Source organism: Zosterops lateralis (genome assembly GCF_965231275.1).
Source record: "Zosterops lateralis genome assembly, chromosome: 4".
Classification (NCBI taxonomy): Eukaryota; Metazoa; Chordata; class Aves; order Passeriformes; family Zosteropidae; genus Zosterops; species Zosterops lateralis.
Genome location: NC_139765.1, coordinates 24,666,279 through 24,687,549, shown reverse-complemented (window position 1 = coordinate 24,687,549; position 21,271 = coordinate 24,666,279). Strand labels below are relative to the sequence as shown.

At 48.9% G+C, this 21,271-nt stretch overlaps 1 protein-coding gene across 1 annotated transcript; it reads left to right on the top strand.

Moving 5' to 3' along the window:
- Window positions 1-17,469: 17,469 nt before the first annotated feature.
- On the top strand, window positions 17,470-20,775 carry CHADL (chondroadherin like; the record flags this gene model as incomplete). Its single annotated transcript, XM_083860663.1, has 4 exons — window positions 17,470-17,622; window positions 17,728-19,389; window positions 20,052-20,218; window positions 20,553-20,775. 4 exons carry the CDS (start codon window positions 17,470-17,472, stop codon window positions 20,773-20,775), a joined length of 2,205 nt encoding a protein of 734 aa, XP_083716789.1.
- Window positions 20,776-21,271: the final 496 nt, after the last annotated feature.

Sequence of the window (21,271 nt, the reverse complement as noted above, 5' to 3'; positions counted from 1 at the left end):
ATAGGGGTGTGTTCTTGTCTGAATTGCCAACTTTAATTGAATGAGAAGGTTCCCTAGTCTTTTGTTATTTATTTGTCTTATTTCTGAACTTTCAATTCTCTGCACTATCCCAGCAACATATAACGAATCTGTAATGATGTTCACCGGTTCTGACAAATTTGTCATGACCCATACAACAGCTGACAATTCCAAAGTTTGTAAAGAATCCCCCTCTTCAGTAGGCAATATTACTTCTTGCCACTCATTTCCCTGCTGCCATGTAACAGCAGCTTTTTGTGACCTTTTCCCAGCATCTGTGAAAACTGTGATTGCTTCTGGGATGGGCTGTTCACTCCGCAGAGGTTTGCTCAGCCACTGTTGTTCTCCCACCCATCGCAAGGGTGGGGCCACTTTACCGTTGTCACAACTGTGGCCCCTCCTCCCAGCAGAGCAAGGCCCACCTCCTCATGATTTTCAATGTACCATTGCAGTATATCTCGAGCTATTGGCAACAGAATAGTGCCTGGTTCATTCCCCGTAATCTGTCGTGCACGCTGTCTGCCTTTATGGATAAGGACTGCCAACATTTCTGATTTTTGAAAAACAGTTTTACATTGTTGCATGGGTGGCTGTAACCATTCTAATACCCGAATGTCTTTCTCCTCTCCCCTATTCTCCCCCCTTTTCTTTAATTGCTGAACAAGGGCTCCAAGAAGATGGCATTTACCGAGCCATATAGCCAAATCAATAGGCAGGAGAGGGTCACGGTGAGAAGTACTGCCTTGCTGAATGATTTCAGCAAACCAAGAGCAATATTCCCGTTGTGCTGTTGTCTTATTTTGCCAGTGAGAAACGTAACTTTTCCACGCTTCCCTCGCACATTCTTGTTTTCCAATTAAACAAGTGCGAAATGGATTGGAAGGCGTGGCAAGTGATAAACACAAATTATCCTGACCAGATTGATTAACCCAAGTGACCCACATGTTTTGCCTTTTGTCTATTTTTGGTAGCTCTGTGAGCCCAGCGGCGACAACACATATCCCAATCAGCAGGATCCACCTGATGCATATGAGGTATCCCCACCCCATATTTGCAGGTTGTCTGCAATATGCGAGTAGCCTTTTGTGCCAACAGGCGACACACCTCTCTTTCTATTAAAAATACCAATTCCAGCCTATCTCTTTGACCTAAATCTTGAACAAGGTTTACTGCTTCTGGCACAGTACTGCACCCTGTATAATTTTTTATGGCTGTTTGCCAATTATAACGATGCCAATAAAAGGAGCAGCGTGGGCACCATGGCTGTGCAAGCCGCTGTTGGAAGACTCACCACTGTCTGCAACAAGCCCCACAATATATTTTTACTGAAGCACCACAGTTAGGCTTGTTGCAGTGCAGACAGTTAGAACTCTTAATTAATTGTAGTCGGGTGCTTTGTAGTTCATGTAACAATGTTAGTACATCAGTTCTATTTTCTACTACTAGAGGATTAGGCCACAGTGGCTGGAGCCGAGCTATCACAGGTTGAAGGATCAGGAGCAGGCGATGCCGCTCTCGTTCTGCTGGACTGCTATGTGCTGTCATTCACTGCTTGTGTTTAGCGGCTGGGAATCCACACAGGACCTGTGGGTGTAAGCACACACATGTGACCTCAACTAATATATTGTACTTCAGCAGGTCCAGTGTTAAGAATGCTGATCCTCCTGTAGAGTCAAAACCATAGTATCCTCTTTGTGTTTCCGAGCGATGTTCGGAGCCAAGGTCGAAAATGGTAACAATTGAGCTATCCGGGTGCCAGCTGGAGTGAGCACTGGAGGATACAGTGTCCGTGCTAAAATACAAATCTCGCCTGTGAAATCAGCATCAATAAATCCCACAGTAATGTCCAATCCTTTTAAAAAAGTAGAAGATCGTCCCAAAAGTAAAGCAGGAACCGACTGTCCCTGATAGGTTACTGGTCCCTTTACTCCAGTGGGAATTGGCACAGTGCAATTGTCCTTAATAGATATGTCCACTGTGGCTTCCAAGTCCAGGTCGAGGCTTCCGGAGGTGGCGGGGTGCAGGTCGCTGGCTGCTGTACAGCTGCTATTTGTGTCCCGGCGCGGCGGCTGGATGGCGCGCTGGTTTTGCCGTTTCCCGATTTCCTCCGACAGGCTCCTTCCTCGGTCTCCTCCGCCTCGCTTCGTCTGACTTGCTGTAACAGCAGCTTGGAGTGGAGCAAGAGCAGCAAAAACTTGAGCCTGACTACTCTCTGTCTGTTTCTGAAATGTTTCACCTAGCCTTTTAATAGCCTCGACAATAAATGCCTGAGGCCCAGAGGGTACAAATGCTGCTTTCTCTAGAGCCTCTTCTACAGACCAATTAGCTCCCAAGGTGTTAACTAGGTTTTTTGTAGCCTGATTACCATTTTGAAGTATACAGTGTTTTAAAATAGCTCCTTGCATATAGAGTGGCACTCTAGCTTTTTCTATTCCCTCTACTAGTCGATCTACAAATTTGCCTAATGGTTCTTCTCTACTCTGTTTTATTCTCATATATATATAGGGGTTCCATGTGGATCTTTTACCTTATCCATAGCAGCTCTAGCGAGCTTCATGACCTCTCAACATTTTTCCGGTTCTAACAGAGCCTGTGCCTCTGTCCTTATCCAATTGCCTATTCCCGGCAATTCATCTAAGGTAACCCCATGTAGAGGATCCCCAGGTTGTCGCTGTGTGGCAACTGACTCCTGCGCTAGGGTTTGCCAGTGAGCTTGAAATAACAAAAGTTGGTGGGGTGTAAACACAAGCTTAGAAATACCCCGACAATCTGCTGGCAACAGCAAATATGTACTCCAGATATAATTCAGCATTTGCTGAGCAGGCTCACTGTTTACTCCATATTGGTTAACAGTTGAGCACAATTGGGAAAGTAATTTCCAATCAAGGGAAGTCAATTGGGCAGTGACACCTCCTCCCGGTGCAGGATTATATATTACCGGGCATGCCATCGAGCTTCCTGCTTCTGTCATCTGTGCATCCCCCCGTTCTACTCCTTCTCTAGCTAGTGCATTCCATGCCTCCCTCCGATTCCTGGCCACTACCTCTGTCAAATCTGATTCAACTTTCGGAATAGTTTCATCGCTCTCCCCAGTCCATGGTAATGGACATGAATCTGTCAGCTGACCCACAGCAACTGGAGGCATTGGGGGAGCTGATGGTACAGAGTCTGCAGCTACCGTGTCCCCTCTGGTGGCACCCATTTGCTCTGGAGGCAGATGTACTGTTGTACATCCAGGAGGCAAGGGAAAGTCTGACTCTGATGAATATGTCAGATTCATTCCCTGGGCTGCTACTGCCTGTTGAGCTGCTCGTTTTTCTACTTGGTGTTGCAGCAGAGCATTATGTACTGCTCGCCACTGTTTCCCTAACTTCTTAGCTGTTTTATCATCATCTAAACTTGCATCCCATAGTTTATCCCCAAATTTTCGCCATTCAGAAAGCTCATGTACTGAATGGGGGTTCATAAAGCACCCTTTAGCATACCCATATGCTAGCAAGCCTGGCAACTCCTTTTTAATATCTATACCCTGGACTTGCCATTTTTCTAGCATACAGGCAAATAAATCATATGCTGCTTGCCTCTCCATGTTAGTCAGCGCTGTGCAGCTCCCAGAGGTCTCAGCAGCACGTATCAGCCGGCCCCACCTATGTGAGCACCGGGGCGCGGAAGCTCTTCTTTCGCCGTTCCTCAGCCGGCCCCACCTATGTGAGCACCGGGGCGCGGAAGCGTAATTGCTTCTTTCGCCGTTTCTCTACCGGCCCCACCGATGTGAGCACTGGGGCGCGGAAGCGTAATTGCTTCTTTCGCCGTTTTTCAGCCGGCCCCACTGATGTGAGCACCGGGGCGCGGAAGAGCTTCTTTTTCGCCGTCCCTCTGCTTGCAGGACCTGAACTCCTACTCCTCCAACCGTGGTGCCGTATCACGTCGGGGTCACCATTTGTTGGAAAGAGGGAGACTGACTCAACCGATGTTGATCAATCAGGCTCGATTTTATTTGTTTTCTCGCTTACATTTATATTCTAAGTAATTAGTTCATACATATTGCAAAAGCCAAGCTCCTGATTGGTAGTGACTAAACAATAGCTTACTTCATGTTATATCAGCATATTGCAACAGTTGTATCGCCTTGTAGCATTTAGTTCCTCTTTTCTCATGATCTCAGTTTCTCTCCTTCATCCTCATGCTGGCCTTGTCCTAGCTTCTAGTTACAATATTAGTCTGAGAGCTATTGTGTCCCTTATCCTCTACCCATTTTTCAGCTATCCTCTCCACACTCATGGACTCTTTTTCCACTTGTTTTACCAGCTTCCTCTCAGAACAGATCCATTTTTCTTTAATAGAGCATTCTCCCAACAATTTTTGTTTAAAAGTTTTTATATTTTTGAAAAGCCAATACCATTTTCTGTCCTCTGTACATGTTGTTAATGATGAAAAGTCCACACAATTAGGGCTTGGGTTAAAATGAATTCTGAGGACAGCCGTTCGAGTCTCCTGCATACAAGGGGTAGTAACACTGGTAACAAAGCTTTGCTCTCCCTTTTGTAACTATTGTCAACAGGAGGGCCAATATTAATGGGGGTCCAGTACAGGGTACTATCCCATCCACGTCTCCCCTCTGTTCACCTTAGAGGATCTGCAACTCCCTGTGGCAAGAGTGTATTCTGATCCGGTCTTGCCTCCCGCAATATTCTTACCAATTACTGTCACCCTTTTTGCTGCAGGAACTTACTTCCCATTTTGTATCAACTTGTTTCTTTCTTTCCTTTTTGTATTCTGATTACTACCGTGCATGGGAGGATGCTCTATCTTTCCAGATGGTAGTATCTGCAACAAGAACTACTAACCATTAGAACAAGCTTTATATACATAATTTGCACAGAATTTTATCTATATAATAACTTATTTTAACAATCTCAGGTAGAATTTTTCTTCTTAGATGGTTCTCTCTTTGGGGTTAACCTGGCATTGGTAGCTTTTACCATGGCCCATTCGGTTGGAGGAGGGACTGGCCCTTTTACTCTAGAAACGTGTGTCCATCCTCTCTCCTGTATTTGCACTGCAGTCTCTGTAGTCAGTAGGATCTGAAAGGGACCTTTCCAGTTTGGAGTCAAAGGTTGTTCTTTTCAAGTTTTAATTGGGACCCAGTCACCAAGTTGGAACTTATGGATGTTGAAATCAAGAGGTGTAGTCTGGGGAAGGTATCCTTTTTCTCTTAGTTCTTTTAAGGTGCTGGAGATGGTTTGTATATATTTCTTTACACTCTGTTCACCTTCTTCATAAGTTCCAAGGTTGCCAGAAGTGCTTAGAAGGGGTGAGCCAGACATCGTCTCGTATGGAGAAACACCAATATCTGCTATAGGTCTTGTTCTGATCCTCAGTAATGCCAACAGAAGATATTTTAACCAGTTTGTTTTCATCTCTTCTGTTAATTTGGTGAGTGTATTTTTTTAGCATTTAGTTCATTGTTTCAACTCTCACAGAACTCTGGGGACTCCATGGGGTATGAAGCCTCCATGTAATATTTAGGGCACTAGTTATTTGATGTAACACTTCAGCTGTAAAATGTGGGCCCCTGTCTGAGTCAATTCTATTTACTATTCCATACCTTGGTATAATTTGTTCCAGTAAGATTTTACTAACTACATCTGCAGTGGCCTTTGTAGTCGAATATGCCTCAACCCAATGAGTTAGATGATCTATTATAACTAGTAAGTACTTAAACCTCTGCACTTGCGGTAATACAGTAAAATCTATTTGTATGTTCTGGAAGGGCCTCCTAGCCAATTCTCTTCCCCCTTGGGGAATTTTTTGCATTACCTTCTTATCTATTTTTTGGCAGATCATACTCTGTTTTGTTATGGTTCTTGCTATTTCAAATACTCCAATACATACATAAGTCCAGATAAAATGATCACAAAGTGCTTGAGTTCCCCAATGGGTTGAGGTATGAAGGTTTTCTAATACTCTTCTTGTTAATATTTTATTTAACACTAGTCTTCCATCTGACATTCTCCACTCTCCATTCTCTTTTTTAACGGCTCCATGTTTCTGTATTTCTTCTTGCTCTTTTTTACTAAACACTGGAACTTCCTTATCATTGTTATCTCCTTAACTTGTCACATATAAGACTCTTTCACTATCCTCAAGGGCAGCCTTTTTTGCTACCTGGTCAGCAAGGTTATTTTCTTTGACTTCCATTGAGCTTCCTTTTTGGTGTCCTCATACATGTACTACTGCTATTTCTAAGGGGCCTTTCACAGCTTCTGATAGTTCTTTCATTAAACTTTCATGTGTTAATGTCTTCTCTTTTGAGTTAATAAACCCCCTCTCTACCCAGATTTTTCCAAACGTACAATACCACCCCATATGCATATTTAGAATCTGTATATATGGTACCAATTTTTTGATTGAGCCATTTTAAATCTCTCAGCAATGCATATATCTCACAGCATTGTGCTGACCATTTTGCAGGGAGCTTTCCTTTTTTTATGACTGTCATATTTTTCCCATTTGTTAATTGTATTTCTTCTGGGGAGGAAAGGATGCATGCCTAAGATGGAATTTAGTTCTTTCCAAGTGTATATACCAGGGCCAAGGAGTTGATCTAATTGTTTGGATATCCCTATAGGATCCTCTAATAAACTTTTTATCTCTTTTTAAAAATTTCTTGCCTCAGAGGCTGTTAAAGGGGCATTTACAAATCCAATTCCCCCTATCACTCCACCCATAGAGATTTCTCTAAGGGGTAAAAGTTTCTCTGCCTCTGATGCCTTAGACCTGGTGTTACAATAGGGCCCTTCTACACCGTCAGTGTCCTAAGAAGTAGCAGAAGATACAGGTTTTGGTTGGTTCAACTCCCAACTGGGAGGTGGCAAAGGGATTACAATGCGGGGTGGGGAAAGAACTGAACTTGTGGTAGGAGATACTAGGGAGGAAATTGGGGAAACCTTTGGAGGAACTGGGAGAAAAGTTTGGGTTATGGGTGGGTTTGAGGAAGGAGAGAATGTGATAGCTGGGACGGGCAAGGGATCTGGATTCAGGACCAGAGTGGTACTGAGGAGTGGGGATGGTATTACTGCTGGTGAGGGAGGAGAAACTGGGCTTTGGACTAAGGGAGGTGGAGATTGGGCTTGTAGAGGTATGGATTAGGCTGGGGGAGGTGGAGCTTGGACTTGAGGCAATATATAAGGACTGGGAAAATAAACCACAGGTGAGGTTAATGGTGGGGGAGGAGGAAGACAGTCTAGGGGATCCCATCTCCTTTCTGTTGTCTCTTTTTTATCTTCCTCTTGTTCCTTAGTTATTTTGTAAACTTTTACCTTCTTTTCCCAAATCTTATCTTCTAACCAACAAGCAGCATATTCCATTTCTTCTCTATTTCCAGGCTCTTTTAAATTCACGTGTTTATTTAATGCCACACATAACCATCTTTCTCTAGACCCATACCAAGGTAAATCCACCAGTCCTTCCTGAATGATCTCTACAGGCCAAACTTCCATACAATATTTAATCATCTTTATCTTGTCTAAACCATTTAGACTGCTCTCACTTTCCTAGTTCTCCAACATCTCTCCTAGGGGGCTGTTAGGGGGAATATCCCTTAGCTTAGTCTTTCTTATCTTGGATTTCTGAGAACCTTTCCCTGTGCACTGTCCCATCTTTTTCTTGGTAAATAATCTTAACTACTTAAGTATTAAATATCAATATTTTAAATACCAAATATTAATTAAATATATTATGGATATTAAATATTAAGTACACAAGAATTGACTCAATGAGATCCAACAATTCCTGTGGAAACCTGTATGGCAACATGTGAAAAGAAAGGGGAAAAAGAAAAAAAAAAAAAAGAAAAAGAAAAAGTATGCAAATGAACTCTATAGAGGGTTTGACTCTCCCTTATGGGAACCAATATGGCGGCTTGATAAAAGAAGAGGAAGAGATAAAGAGAAGGAAAAAGAAAAAAGGAAAAGATAGGAGAAAAAAGAAAAAGAGGATGTATTTATTTTACAACCTCTTGAAGAGTTCTAACAATTCCTCACAGGCAACTGCCCTTTTAGTATCTTCCTTAAGCAGTGCCTCTCTCTGGCCCCGCCTCCTACAAGACTCTCAGGATCTTAAATGGTAACCCTCCACTTCAACCCTACCTGTCTCACAGCTCAGAGATCCTTGATCTCCTTACAAACGGCCCAGGACCCACACTGACACAACTTTCCCTTGAGGAATGGTCTGGGGACTTTTAGGACAAAGCCCTCACCCCAGAACCTCACTCCTCAGGACACCACCTTGCAGTTAAATGAAGATACTAACCCTATTAAATAATAAATGAACCAACTACTAAAAACTATTCAGACGAACAAATACCAACCAAATATATCCAAGTAGTCTTGGATTCAAACTCAACCCCTAATCAATTCAAATATGGGAGGAAATTAACAAAAAGTAGCACTTCCCTACTTGGGCAGGTTCTAGACTGTCCTTCTCACTCCTAGTGAGTGAGGGGTCCTCCTACAGCTGGTGGCCCTCTCTGCTTGGTTGCCGCACCGTAAGGAACTTGCCCTCACCCTCCTCTTTTGAGATGAGTTTATCCCCCAACTAGGGATCCCCCCCTGGATCTTAGTTGGGGTCCTAACCCCCTTGGGCTGGGTCCCTCTCCTCCTCCCCTGCCAGAAAGGAGGCAATCCCCTATCCAGTGGCGACTGTCACCTGTTGATCACCAGCCAAGAGTATTTACCCAGCCTCCAAGGTCCTTGTTCCCCAGGCACAGACCCCCACCGGTGTTCGATCTGCCCCAAGGAATGATTCCCTCCAGGTGGACTTTTGGCATTCAACCACTGACCCCCCTCCCCCCCTTTTGGGGACCTAGCAGTGTCCTGGCACCAAAATCCACCCCTCGGAGTCCCCTTGTGTCACCCAGGAGTCCAGCAACCCCTCGTGCTGTGCCCTTCCCATTGGGACTACAGGGGAAACAGAAGCCTATGTGGGTAAAGGAGGCGAACAGGTAGGTACTCCCCGTCCCTAGGGTACTCACACTCTCGCTTTCGCTTCCTTCCTTTCCCAGCTGGCCCCCTCGCAAGAGTCTGGAAACACTGTCCTGGGAGGTTCTCATTCGCCTCAGGGGTCCGAGCTGCCGGCCCCCCATCTCACACAAACCCTTGCACACTCATAATCATTCATGCACCCCCTGATATCTCACCTCACAGCACCAACCTGTGTGCTGCGAGCCCCGCTCCCTCTCGGAGGGCCTTCACAGTCTGGGTTGCCATGCTCTCAGCGGTCCTTTGGGAAAATACCAGCTGTCCTGTCTACAGTCTTGAAGAAGTCCACAATCCAGGGGGGAAAAAATCTTCCAGGAGTGCGTCTTCCCAGGACCGGTCCTTCTTCAAGACTGCTTCCAGGCGTGGTATCCTGGACGGCCAGGGGAAGTTGCAACTCTTCGCTGGCTTTTACTTCTATAGCCTTTATCTATAGGCACAGCTGCTGGACCTTTGCAAGGAAGATGTGAGTGGGAAAAAAGGGACAGCTGGTCTATCTGGAAAAGAAGATACAGAATGTCAGTGCACTGTACACAACTTAAATGCTGCAAAGAGACTGGTGTACTTTAAAAATGTCCACTGTCCTGATACTTCCATTTATGTGATCTCTAGCTGCCTGGACTCAGCAACATGGAAAGTGTGTGAAAGTGATTGCGCTGTGGCTATTGGGTTTCACAGGGAAGAGGGTAGTGCAGTAAATGCCTTCTGTCCTGACTCATCTCTAAGTCTGGACTGCAGCTGGAAATGCCTTGCTTTAACAATGGACTCAATCACTCTGAGAAAATGTGCTGATGCACAATATATAGTTGAGAATCGCTAGTGTGTTTTGTGTAGTTTACAGACAGCAGAGGGATTATGGAAGCCAGCACTGGCTTTTGTTGTGGGACTTTGCCTTTGCAAGCAGTTGTTGGACATTTTGAGAAAGGGTTTGGGATTTGTGAGACTGAGAAGGTATCATGGTACATAAAGCTTGAGAGAAATAGCATATCTCCAGAGAGGTGGAGGGAGTTCGATGAGTGTGAGTTATATCTTGAGCCGGAAAAACTGGAAGCTCAAGAGGAACCTTCAGGCAGACTTGCAGAAATCCCTACATAACAGTGCTCAGCACACGGGCTGCTTCCCTCCCAAACATCACCTCACTGCAGCCGAGTGCTTGAGACACTGCAGGAGGTAGAAGTCTCCTCTGTCGGTTTGTGTACTTGTGCTTTGTCAGTTTTCTTGGTGCAGAAGCCGTATTTGATAAAAATGAAAATTAGAATGTTGAAAATTTGAAGAGTTAAACCCCTTAATTGTCATAAAATAAGTGTATTAATATTGTAAATGTAATAATCTTAAATTGTAATGTAACAGTAAGGAGCCACCTCCGTGGTCCCCCGCAAGGGAGCAGTGAGGGGGGGGCTGCTTAGTCGCTGGAGGCCGCCCGCAGGCCCCCCCCCGACGGAGTGGACTGCCCGCTGCCTTGGGAGAGCCTGCACCGCCCCCCCCAGACCCCGGAACAAGCTGCCTGCCACCTTAAAAAAAACCTGCACAGACCCCAGAGCGGGCTATCCCAGCCCCAACCCCCGCAAAATGCTGGCAGCCCGCGGCTCCCATCCCTGGCAGCCGCTGCCGCCGCCGCAGCTCTACCGACGGGGCGGCCCGGCCCACCCCGGCCCGGCTCCCCAGAGCCCGTAAAACCGCCGCTGCGTGGCACAAGCTGCTGAGCCGGTCCGAGCCCGGCGCGGCCCCCACTCTGGCCCGGCCCGCTCCAAAAAGACCCGCCCCCCCCCCCCCCCCCCCCCCCGCCACCATCGAGCCCGCGGGACCTCTGATACGCCTGCTCCCCGAGCGCGGCCATCTCGCTGATGCCAGTTGCGAAATGCCATGAGGCTGTTGCAGCCCCTGCAGCCCCTGCGCCACCGGGGCCACCCCGTAGAACATGTAGATTAGAAATCCCAAATGCATTCTGGGACCCTTTTTAACACCAAAAACCCCCTATAAAGATAAATCTAAGTAAGATTTAAACCCACAAAAACCAGTACTAAGCTGTATAAATCCTAGAGCATCAATAGAGCTAATTAATAAAATTTTTGTAACTCGCTGTAACCTAAAAATACCAAACAAAAGGTGAGACCCCGAGGCAAACAAACAGAAATCAGAACTTCTTGGAGACTCCCGGCAAGGGAAGAGTTCTCCAGCTTTGCAGGAACATCTGGCTGCAAAGCTGACCAGGACCCTCCTCCTCAAGGGCGAACCCGGTTGCGAAATCCCTCGAGCCACCCTTGTAAGAGCTGATTAATAAAGGCATTTTAAGGAGAAAAATATTATCTCCGCCCATTTTTAACATATTCATTCTCTTTTTCCCAGCAAGCAAAGATGATACTGCAGACACTTTCCTGCTTTTTTCAGCTCTGGATAAGATTCTGTTACAGTTTGAGTTTTCTGTGTCTGCAGCAGCAAGAGCAAAAGCATTGCTGGCTCTTTGCTACTTTTCCAGGTCAGAGCTGTCAAGAACTAAAAGCACAGTTTTGCAGAGAGAACACTGCATTGCTGGTCAGAAGCAGAAAGCCATGGATGGGCTGGAGAGTGTACAGAGGAGGACAAGGGAGCTGGGGAAGGATGTGGAGGACAAGCCCGCTGTGAGGAGAACTTGAGGGAGCTTTAGGCAGAAAAACTGTAGGCTCAAGAGGGGCATGCAGGCAGACTTGCAGAAATGCCTACATGACATCAGCACAAGGGCTGTTTCCCTGCCAGACATCACTTCCAGCTGTCGAGTGCTTCAGACACTGCAGTAGGTGGTAGGCAAAATCTTTCACTTTCAGTACTTGTGCTTTTTCTGTTTCCTCTGTGCCAAGTGCAGTGTTTTTTCTGCAAAAGAGAGCTTGGAGTTCTTGACAGCCCTGAAATGGAAAAAAAGCAACCTTGAAGCAAGACATTTGGTCTTGCTGCTGCAGACATGGGAAAAATCAAACTGTATCAGAATGTCTTCCAGGGCTGGAAAAGGCATGCATGCTGCTGCACTAGTTTCCCTGCCTGCGAGGAGCAAAGAAAATACACAAGGCTTCTGCTCCAAGCAAAGCCACAGAACCCTCCCTCGGAGGCCACAAGCTCTGTGTGCAGCGTTTGTTCTCTCGGCAAAAGACAGCTTGCAGTTGCTGACAGTTCTGCCATGGAAAAGAAGCAGGGAGGCAGCAAGGCATTTGTTCTTGCTGCTGCAGACACGGGAAAACTGTATCAGAATGTCTTCCTGTGCTGGAAAAGGCACAAACGATGCTGCAGTAGCTTCTTTGGTTGCTGGGAAAAGCAAGAAGCAAGAGTGCTGCTGCACAAAGCAAACCGAGAAAGCACAGAAACTGAAATAAGAGGGTGCCTGCCGCCTATTGCAGTGTCTGAAGCATTCAGCAGCTGGCAGCGATGTCTGGCAGGGAAATAGCCCCTGTGCTGAGCACTGTCATGTACGCATTTCTGCAAGTCTGCCTGAATGTCCCTCTTGCAGTTTTTCTGCCTAAAGCCCCCTCAGCACCTCCTCACTAGCCTTGCATTCCACATCCTTCCCCAGCTCCCTTGCTCTTTTCTGCACACGCCCTAGCCTCCCATGACTTTCTGCTTCACAGCGGCAAGCAGTATTCTCTCTCCAAAACAGAGCTTTTTGTTCTTGATAGCTTTCCCAAAGGAAGAATTTATTGACCCTCTGTTATCAGGGTGTGAAAGGACAGCAGGATGGAACCACAAGGAGAAATAAAGTGTTGATTTAATCTACAGAATGGAATGAAGGCAAATCAAAGTTTAAAACCAAGCAATAGAACATCTAAACTCAGTGTTTGAATAATGCATGGTGATCTGTGAATATTCAACAGGCTGATGCATTTAAAAAGCGTCTACAAGTTAGTAGGTGGCTCTTGGATGAATGCCAAGCACCCATAATTTTTTATTTTAACCCTTTGCATTTGTGTCTCTTATTGTCTTTTTATTAAACTTTTTAAATTTCACCAGAAAAGTGAACCTCGTTTTTTCACGTATTTTTCAGGTATTGTCATGGACAGAGTGGGACCTGCAGACAAAATCTGTTAGGAAAGCTCTCCTGATGAGCCATAAGGTGCAAAAACGACCCCCTTGCTTTCTAAATTCCTCAGAGAGGTAGCTGGGTGTGGCATAATCTAGCTGTAGCTCCAAACTTTGTCAACAATTTATGCCTGAAAGATTGTATAGATATAACAGAACATTTAAACAATTTTCTCCTTCAGGATAAAGGATTGCAAACCACATATATTCATATAAACTTATATAATTTATTATGATAACAACGACACTAAAGTATCTTAGTCAGAATTATTTACTACACAATATAGGCGCTATCAAAACCAGTGTAGTATAATCCACTGTTTTCAACCAACAGTGATTATATTAAAGCTAGCAAAAAAAACCTATTCAGTGAAAGTTAATGTAACACAGCCATGCAAAAAAAATGGAGGCAAATCTCTTGCTTAGCTTTGAGAGGGAACTGGGGGGTGTCTACAATCAGGGAGGGATCATTACACACACCATTCCAAGAGGGAATATGTTGCAAGACCTACTGTTAATACTTGGGACTGGGTGGCTTGAGACTCAGCCTGTGGGGCTGTTGCATTGCATCTCCTTTCAGGCACAGAAGCTGAAGCTTCTCAGCCTAAGTGTGTCATTGTCTGGTGGAAGAAGCTGTGGCACAACGAGGCAAGAGTGGGAGCAGCTTGGATCTCAAGAGTGGAACACAAGGCAAGAGAGAGCTTGGAGGTGAAGAAGGGGGTATGAGAGGCCTTCTCGGCAAAGGGTCTTCCTGGCATGGTCAGGGCATCTTCAGGGTGCCACAACTGGCTTTGTGCTGGGCGACTTCCCTGTGCGCAGGGCTCAGTCTTTGCTGTGGTTTGCCTTTTGCCGTTGTGCTCCTTTGGCTGCCTGGAGAGAGGGGCAACACTATAAGGAGGGTAAGAGCCCCTGTCTCTGCACCTGAGGGGGGAAATGGAACTCTCCCGGCCCCCAGCCCAACTACCATGTAAGCAGGGCAGGGCTTTTCCCCAGACCCAGCAGTTTTCTGCCTGCTGCAGGCCCCTGGCCAGTGTGACCCCCTGTACTCAAGGGTTCGTCACAGCCTTTGTCTCTGTGCCAGCCCTGAAGCACCTCAGCGTGTCAAGGCCCCTGTGCCCTCCCTGCAGTGCAGGGCAGGGGCAGGTCCAAGGCTTTCCTCTCCCACTCAGCGGTAGGAATGGCTTCCTAGAGCAGGTTGGCTGCACAGAATTTGCTCCCTCTTCTGGGACTGTGTTCCTCTCCCCTGTCTTCCCCTTAGTTGGTGTGAGTGAGCAAGTGTGTTTGTGCTTTAGCCCCGCCTTTAGAAATAGAGCAGTGTAGCTTAGACTTCCCAGGAGAGAAAGAGGAGCTCTGTGCAGCCACAAGCAGGGCCCCAAAATGCACGGGTGGAGAAAATGTCTAGCCTTGCTCCTGATTTCTGAGGATGGCATGGAGCTACTTAGTGGTAGTGTGGGCACTGTGACCTGCCTGTAGCCAGGGCCTGTATGCTGCTGATCATGCTGGTGAGCTGCTAGCCTGCTGGCCCTGTACTCAGGGCACGTACAGGACCTTGTGGTGCCCTTTGTCCCCAGGTGTGCCCTCCCTGTCCTTGGGGCTGGGCTCCCGGCCCCTTCTACCCCTCAGCTTTAGGCCATGAGCTTGACTGCCTGACTCTAGAGTCTCATTCCTGTTGCCATGGGGGAAGGCCAAGCTCTGTGGCTCCCTGAGTGTGGACCAGCCTGTAAGCAGGCTGCTCATCTGGGAGCCTTTGTGCTCCCTTCACTTGGCAGCCTGTGTAGGGCGCTCAGCTTGTCAGTGGGGAGTGTCCCAGAATTGGAGAGAAGAAGCCTCCATAGGCCCTGGGGACCAGGGCTGCCCTGTAAGTCAGGGCCAGTGCTCTGGAGTCCCAGGCACTTCACAGTCCAGGCAATGGCTTGAGCCCCCCATAAGCAGGGGTGCAGCCTCTAGGCCACTGCCTTGCATGCCCAGTTTCATTTGCCCAGAGGGCCTGGCTCCCAGCACCACATGGGACTTCAGATGTCGTGATGGTGAGTCAAGCTGAAGTCAGAGGCTTTTGGGCAGCTGGGAGGGATCTGTGGGTGGTGGCTCGAGGATCTCACTGTGGGGCTGTTAGGTTGTGGTTCCTTTCAGGAGCTGGAGCTTCTCAGGCCTGACTGTGTTGTTGTCCATTGGCAGAAGCCGTGGGATGATGAGGTAAGCAAGCAAGAGCAGAACTGGCTGCAAGCTCAAGAGTGGAATAGCAAGGTAAGAGCAGCAGGGATGACTGGCAGGTTTGGGAGGAAGCCAGTGTGTGTACTGGTACATACTGGTTCTGGCAAGCTGAGATTGCTGCAGGGAGGCAGCCGGTCTTTTCTCTCTCTGATGCGGCATGGGACATGAAGGTAACATGCCTGAACTTCCATTCTGGCCACTGTCCAGCCCACCCTGCTCCCCTCTGCCTGGCCCTTCCATCATCTCCCCTGGCTGGGAGCCCCCTCCCTAGGCTTGTCAACAGCCTGTACAGCAAAACCTCCCTAGTGGTGGCCTGGGCTCTGCTGGAAAATCATCGAGAGGGTACGGTGTGGTACCAGGTACTGGATGCCACATCTGGCCCTTCCCCAGCCTCACCCCAGTTTTATTTGGCTCCTTTACCCAGCAATCATCTCACCAGCTTCAGCTTCTACTGAGGCTGCTGAATAGGGGAAGGGCTTGAAGGGGAATGAGATACTTAGTATCAAATCTTCTGACATTTTTGTCAGACTGCAGATCTATTTCTGTTCCCTGGGAGAGTAAAACAACAGTCTGCAAGGAAAACGAATGCCTCCATGTTCTTCTGTAAAGCTAATGTTGTGCCATGCAGGCACTGCCACCCCAGCCTCTTCTAAAGCAGCAAAAAAGCAAAATGAGGAGAATGGAGGGCTGTAAACGTGGCACATCTGGTCAGCAGCCTCTCCTTTTGCTCAGGCTTACCACTGCCATTGTAATTCTGGCAGGATGTCACCTTTCTGCCCTGCACCTCTGTAGCTCCTGTGACTAACACAGCCTGGAAATGGAAGGCAGAGCCCTGGAAAACGGTGAATGCAAACTTCACGTGGGCTTTGCTGGGCTGGTGCTCCAAGCCCACAGTGAATTGAGGGGGAGGCAAAGTCTGGGTTGCTGCCCTCTCTCCAGGGGTGGCTTACCCTTCCTCCCCCCGTCCTTCTCCTCCTCCCCCGTTTCTGGCTCTGCCCGGTGAGAGCTGCTGGGAAAGCAACACAATGGGGCCCATTCAGTTCTCACTTCTGCAAGAGCAAACACTGGTGCAGGAGCTCGGCAGCTGCTAGACAGGACAGGGGACGCTTTCCTCTCTTCAACACATCTTCAAGTCCAGGTATTCCAAACTTCGGGTGTGTGAACCCTCCACGTGTGAGGGAGGGAGTGTTTGGCATCGTGGCTGGCATGTGGCAGTGCTCCAGGCACAGGATGGGGACTGAGTTTAGGGACATTAAATTGGTGGCACTCAGCAGTGGGTGTGCAGGAGAGGGCTGCCCCAGTGTGTGTGGGAGCTGCAGCAGGACTAGATGGGGTGACAGCAGGAGGAGAGTGTTGGGACATGGGACCACAGGGGACAATGCTACACTGGGCATGGGGCTGTGCACTAGAGTGGCTCCACAAGTATGAGCCTTGCAGATCCCACTGATGCTGTCTCAGAGCTTAGCGGGGTGTATGGGTCATATCTGCAGCCTGCTGCCTCCACTGTGTTTGCCTCAGCCTTGGCCTCTCTTTGCTACCTTCACCCCAGGGGCTCACTCCTGCCCAGCCAAAACTAACCTGTCTTTCCTGGAGCTAAACAGTGGAGTTCTATCCCAAACACTGCTATGAATAGCTTAGGGGGGAAGCGGGGAGATTGCAGGATAGGAGGCAGACATCTGGGAGGCAGATGACCAGGCTGGTGGAGACATTGGACACTTGCCATTAAAAGAAGGGTAGCACCTCAAAAGCCTGTGTGATCACATTCCCTGGATGGCTACACCTGCTTGCCTTACAGAAACAATTGTAGGAGAGATATTGATAGCTTCCATGGACCAAGGCAATCTTAAGTTAGTGATATTTGAAGAAAATAGGGGGGTGGGGTGGGTGTCTGTTTCCAGCCAGCTCCTTGTGAGTGACCTGCTAGCTGTTACCTCCACTTTTCATTCCAAGTATTCCTCCTCTCTTTCTTCCACTCTTCCTCATTTATAACTTGTGAAATTGTAGTGCGAGAGCAAGAGAAAATGAGACCTGCTCCACTAGGTCACAGCAGCAGCCCTCTTGGCACATGGGGTGCCAAGCAGGCGATGCTGTTTGGAGATGCATGGGAGCCTGGCCTCTAGCCTAGCCTGCTGTCTCTCCCCAGCCACAGGTGCCCTCTGACATGGGGCCATCCTGGGGGCTCCTCCTGCTTGCAGTGGCCCTGGGGGCGACGGCTGCTGCTCGCTGCCCTGCACCCTGTGTATGTGATAACCTCTGTGCCCACGTCCTGTGTCTCAATGGAAGCCTGACAGCTATCCCTGACACCATCCCAGAGGTGGGCAAGGGATGGGTAGAGGGATGGGGAGAGAAGACAGATATGGCTATCTGGAGTAATCAGATAATCTGGGATAACTCGGTGTTTTATTTGTGTGACTGACAGCTCACCAAAAAACTAGACCTTCGGGGCAACAGTTTCATGGCCATCCCAGCAGGAGCCTTCCTTGCCACACCCTACCTGACACACTTAGACCTACAGCATTGCAAGGTGGAGAGGCTGGAGGAAGGGGCTTTCCGGGGTCTGGGGAGGCTTGTCTACCTCAACCTGGCCTCCAATGGCATAGCCCTCCTCTACCAGGAGTCCCTGGATGGGCTCTCCTCCCTGCAGCAGCTCGTTCTGGAGGGGAACCGCATTGAGGAGATACAGCCAGGTGCTTTTGGTCATTTGGAGTCCCTCACTGTCCTTGACCTGAGGGCAAATGCTTTGGTCTACCTCCCAGACATGGTCTTCCAGGGTCTGCAGGTTCTTAGATGGCTCCGGCTGTCCCACAATGCCCTCCATGTGCTGGGAAGTGAGGCCTTTGCTGCTCTGCCTGCCCTACACAGGCTGAGCCTGGATCACAATGAGCTGCAGGCACTGCCTGGTGAGGCCCTGGCCAGGCTGGATGGGGCTACCTGGCTAGACCTGGGCCACAACCCCATCACGTACGTGGCCGAGGAAGCCCTGGCCATGGCCTCGCTGAGGCACCTCTTCCTGGATCATGCCTTCCTCCAGGATGTGGCACCCAATGCCTTTGCTCACACTCCCCAGCTCCGTATGCTGGACCTCCGGGAAAACCAGCTGCAGGGGCTGCCACCCCTGGCTGGGGTGGCGAGGCTGGTAAGGGTCAGCCTGGATGGGAACCCTCTGCTCTGCTCCTGCCTCCTGCGCCCCTTCCACAAGTGGCTGGCAAGGGCACGGGTGCAGGCTGAGGGTACCTGTGCTGCACCCCCTGCCCTCCGTGGCCAGTCCCTCAACTCCCTGAAGTCCCCTGAGATGAGATGCAGTCGTCTCCAGCCACTCCCTAGCCCCACGGCACTGCCAGAGCAGCCAAGGGCAGGCGGCAGCAGGCAGTGCCCCCAGGGGTGTGTCTGCTCCTCCGATTTCCATCATGGGTCCTGCAAGAACAGGAACCTGAAGGAGATCCCTTGGGACTTCCCTGAGGACACCCGCCTTCTCGACCTGCGCCAAAACCCCCTCAGGACAGTGCCACCAGATGCCTTCTCTCGCCTGAAGGAGCTGGTGTCACTCCACCTGCAGAGGTGCAGCATCAGGACCTTACACCCTGGGGCATTCCGGGGGCTGGAGAGCCTGGTCTACCTGTACCTCAGCGATAACCACCTCTCCACCCTGGCGGCTGCTGCCTTTGAGGGGGCCCCACAGCTGGCCTACCTGGACCTGGATCGCAACGCCTTCACCCGTGTGCCTGCAGGCACCTTCCGGCTCCTGCCGAACCTCATCTCCCTCCATCTACAGCACAACGCCATTGGGGAACTGGCAGAGGGTGACCTGGCTGGAGCCAGGGGACTCCGCTGGCTCTACCTAGCTGGGAATGCCATCAGGCACATTGCTCCTGCTGCCCTGGGTCCCACCAAGATGCTAGAAAAACTGCAGCTGGAGGGAAACCGCCTGTTGGAGGTGCCCACAGCAGCCCTGTGGGGCCTGCCTGTCCTGAGTGAGTTGAAGCTGTCCCGAAACCCCATCAAGCACATGGGGGACAGTGTCTTCCTGCCGGTGGCCTCTAGCCTGCAGCACCTCTACCTGGACAACATGGGTCTGGAGTGGGTGAGTGTTATGGGACTCCCAAGGGGCAGTGACACCATAGGGCATATTACAGGTTCCGCTGCCCAGGGCTGGTGGCCCCTATAGGGGTATCCAAACAGATGTCCCCAAATTCCCAAGCCTTCAGGAGATGTTCCATAGCCTGGCTGGGAAGCAAGATTTCTTCAGGCTCAGCTATAGCATTGTCTTGTTTCAACCTTGCTCCTGGCTCCCTTGGGAGAAGCTTACTTCCTCCACTCCTTTTTCATTGGGGTCCAGACCATTCTCTAAATCACCTCCTTCCCCCAGCTCTGGCCAGATTTCTCTTTCTCTTATTACAGGCTGTCCTGCAGGACTCTTCACTATTACCCAAATATTTCCATCCTCTCAAGGTAGTGGTGTTAGCAGCACCCTCATAAAAACCCTATCTCTTAACAATACCCCAGGGATCACTCTGAGACCTCCTACACATGAGCTTCTTTCTAACAAGACTGAATAAGAGTCTAATGAGTTCCAAAATGTGATTGAAACTGGTTGAATTAATTAACAGTCCTCCCTGTTTAAAGCAGCCCTTTCACAGGGCTGCCAGGTTCAGTACAGGTTGTCAGGCGCCCCAAGCGCAGGGGCAGAGATTTGCTCCCCTGCCTTGATCAGCATGCCCCTGACTTACCCCTCTTCCATTGCAGATTTCCCCCCAGGCCTTCACTGGCCTAGGTCCCAAGATCAGAAGCCTCTACCTGGAGAGTAACAAAATGCGTAACATACCCAACATGAGCAACTTCACGGGGTTGGAGATCCTCAACCTGCAGGATGTGCCTTTCCACTGTGACTGCCAGCTCCTTCCGCTGTGCAGGTGAGTGCCACAAGGGAGGAACAGCCTCAGGGATCTGCCTGGGGGGCAGCTGGACCTCCCATGCTGAAGGCACAAGCTCACAGCACACTGGCTGGTTTTGGTCTTTTCCTGTGGTGGTGACATATAGCACACATCTATGTACAAGGATGGAAGTTGCCTAGGCTTTCTGGGTGTAAGGAAAGCAGCCACAAGCTGCCGCAGGCAAATATTCAGAGGTCATCCAGGTGACCTGGCCTTACTTTGAAGTGATCATCCACTTATGGATGATCCACATAGACTTTTGCTCTTCCTTTCACCCTGCCTCATTCCTTTTCCTGATCTGCCACATTTCCAGGTGGATCAACAAACTCAACCTCCACGTAGGAGCCACATGTGGGTCCCCTGCAGAAGCCGTGGGGCTGAAGGTGAAGCTTTCCACTTTCCAAACTTGTCCTGACTGGGGACAAAACGAGGCTGGGGACACCAATCCTAACAAGACTAACGCTGCAAGCAAGTCCAGTAAGAAAAAGAGGTCGGGAAAATCTCCAGCCAGAAGCTTCAGTAAAAGCAGAGCTTAGGGTTTCCTAAGGTGTGTAGGACATGTGCTGCACAGGGCGATACCTACAGCCTGGCTAGAGCGGTTTCTCTAAACTTGTCCCCACCATGGAGACATGAATATTGCCCAAGGTGCAAAGGAGAGCCTGGTGCCACCTAAACAATGCTGATATGCCAAAGATGCAGGGTTTGATTTTGCAGGACACAGAGGCATAGTCCACAGAGTCTGCAGCATGCTTTGATGATGCAAACAATGAAGCCAAATACTTGTTTCTTCTTTCCAAGGCTTCCTCCAGCCATGTGGAAAAGGTGCTATCTACAAATTTGGTTTCATTTTTGAGAGCACTTTCACAGCTTCCAAAATCATAGAATCCTGAATGGGACTGGAACCAGCACCATCCAGTAAGGTCCTGCACTGGCAGAAACCTTATGCTAGAAAGCTTAAAAATTATTAGTGAAAAAGTTGTCTTAATTCCCAGCAGTTCCTCAGAATCAAAACATATGCACATGGAAGTCTTT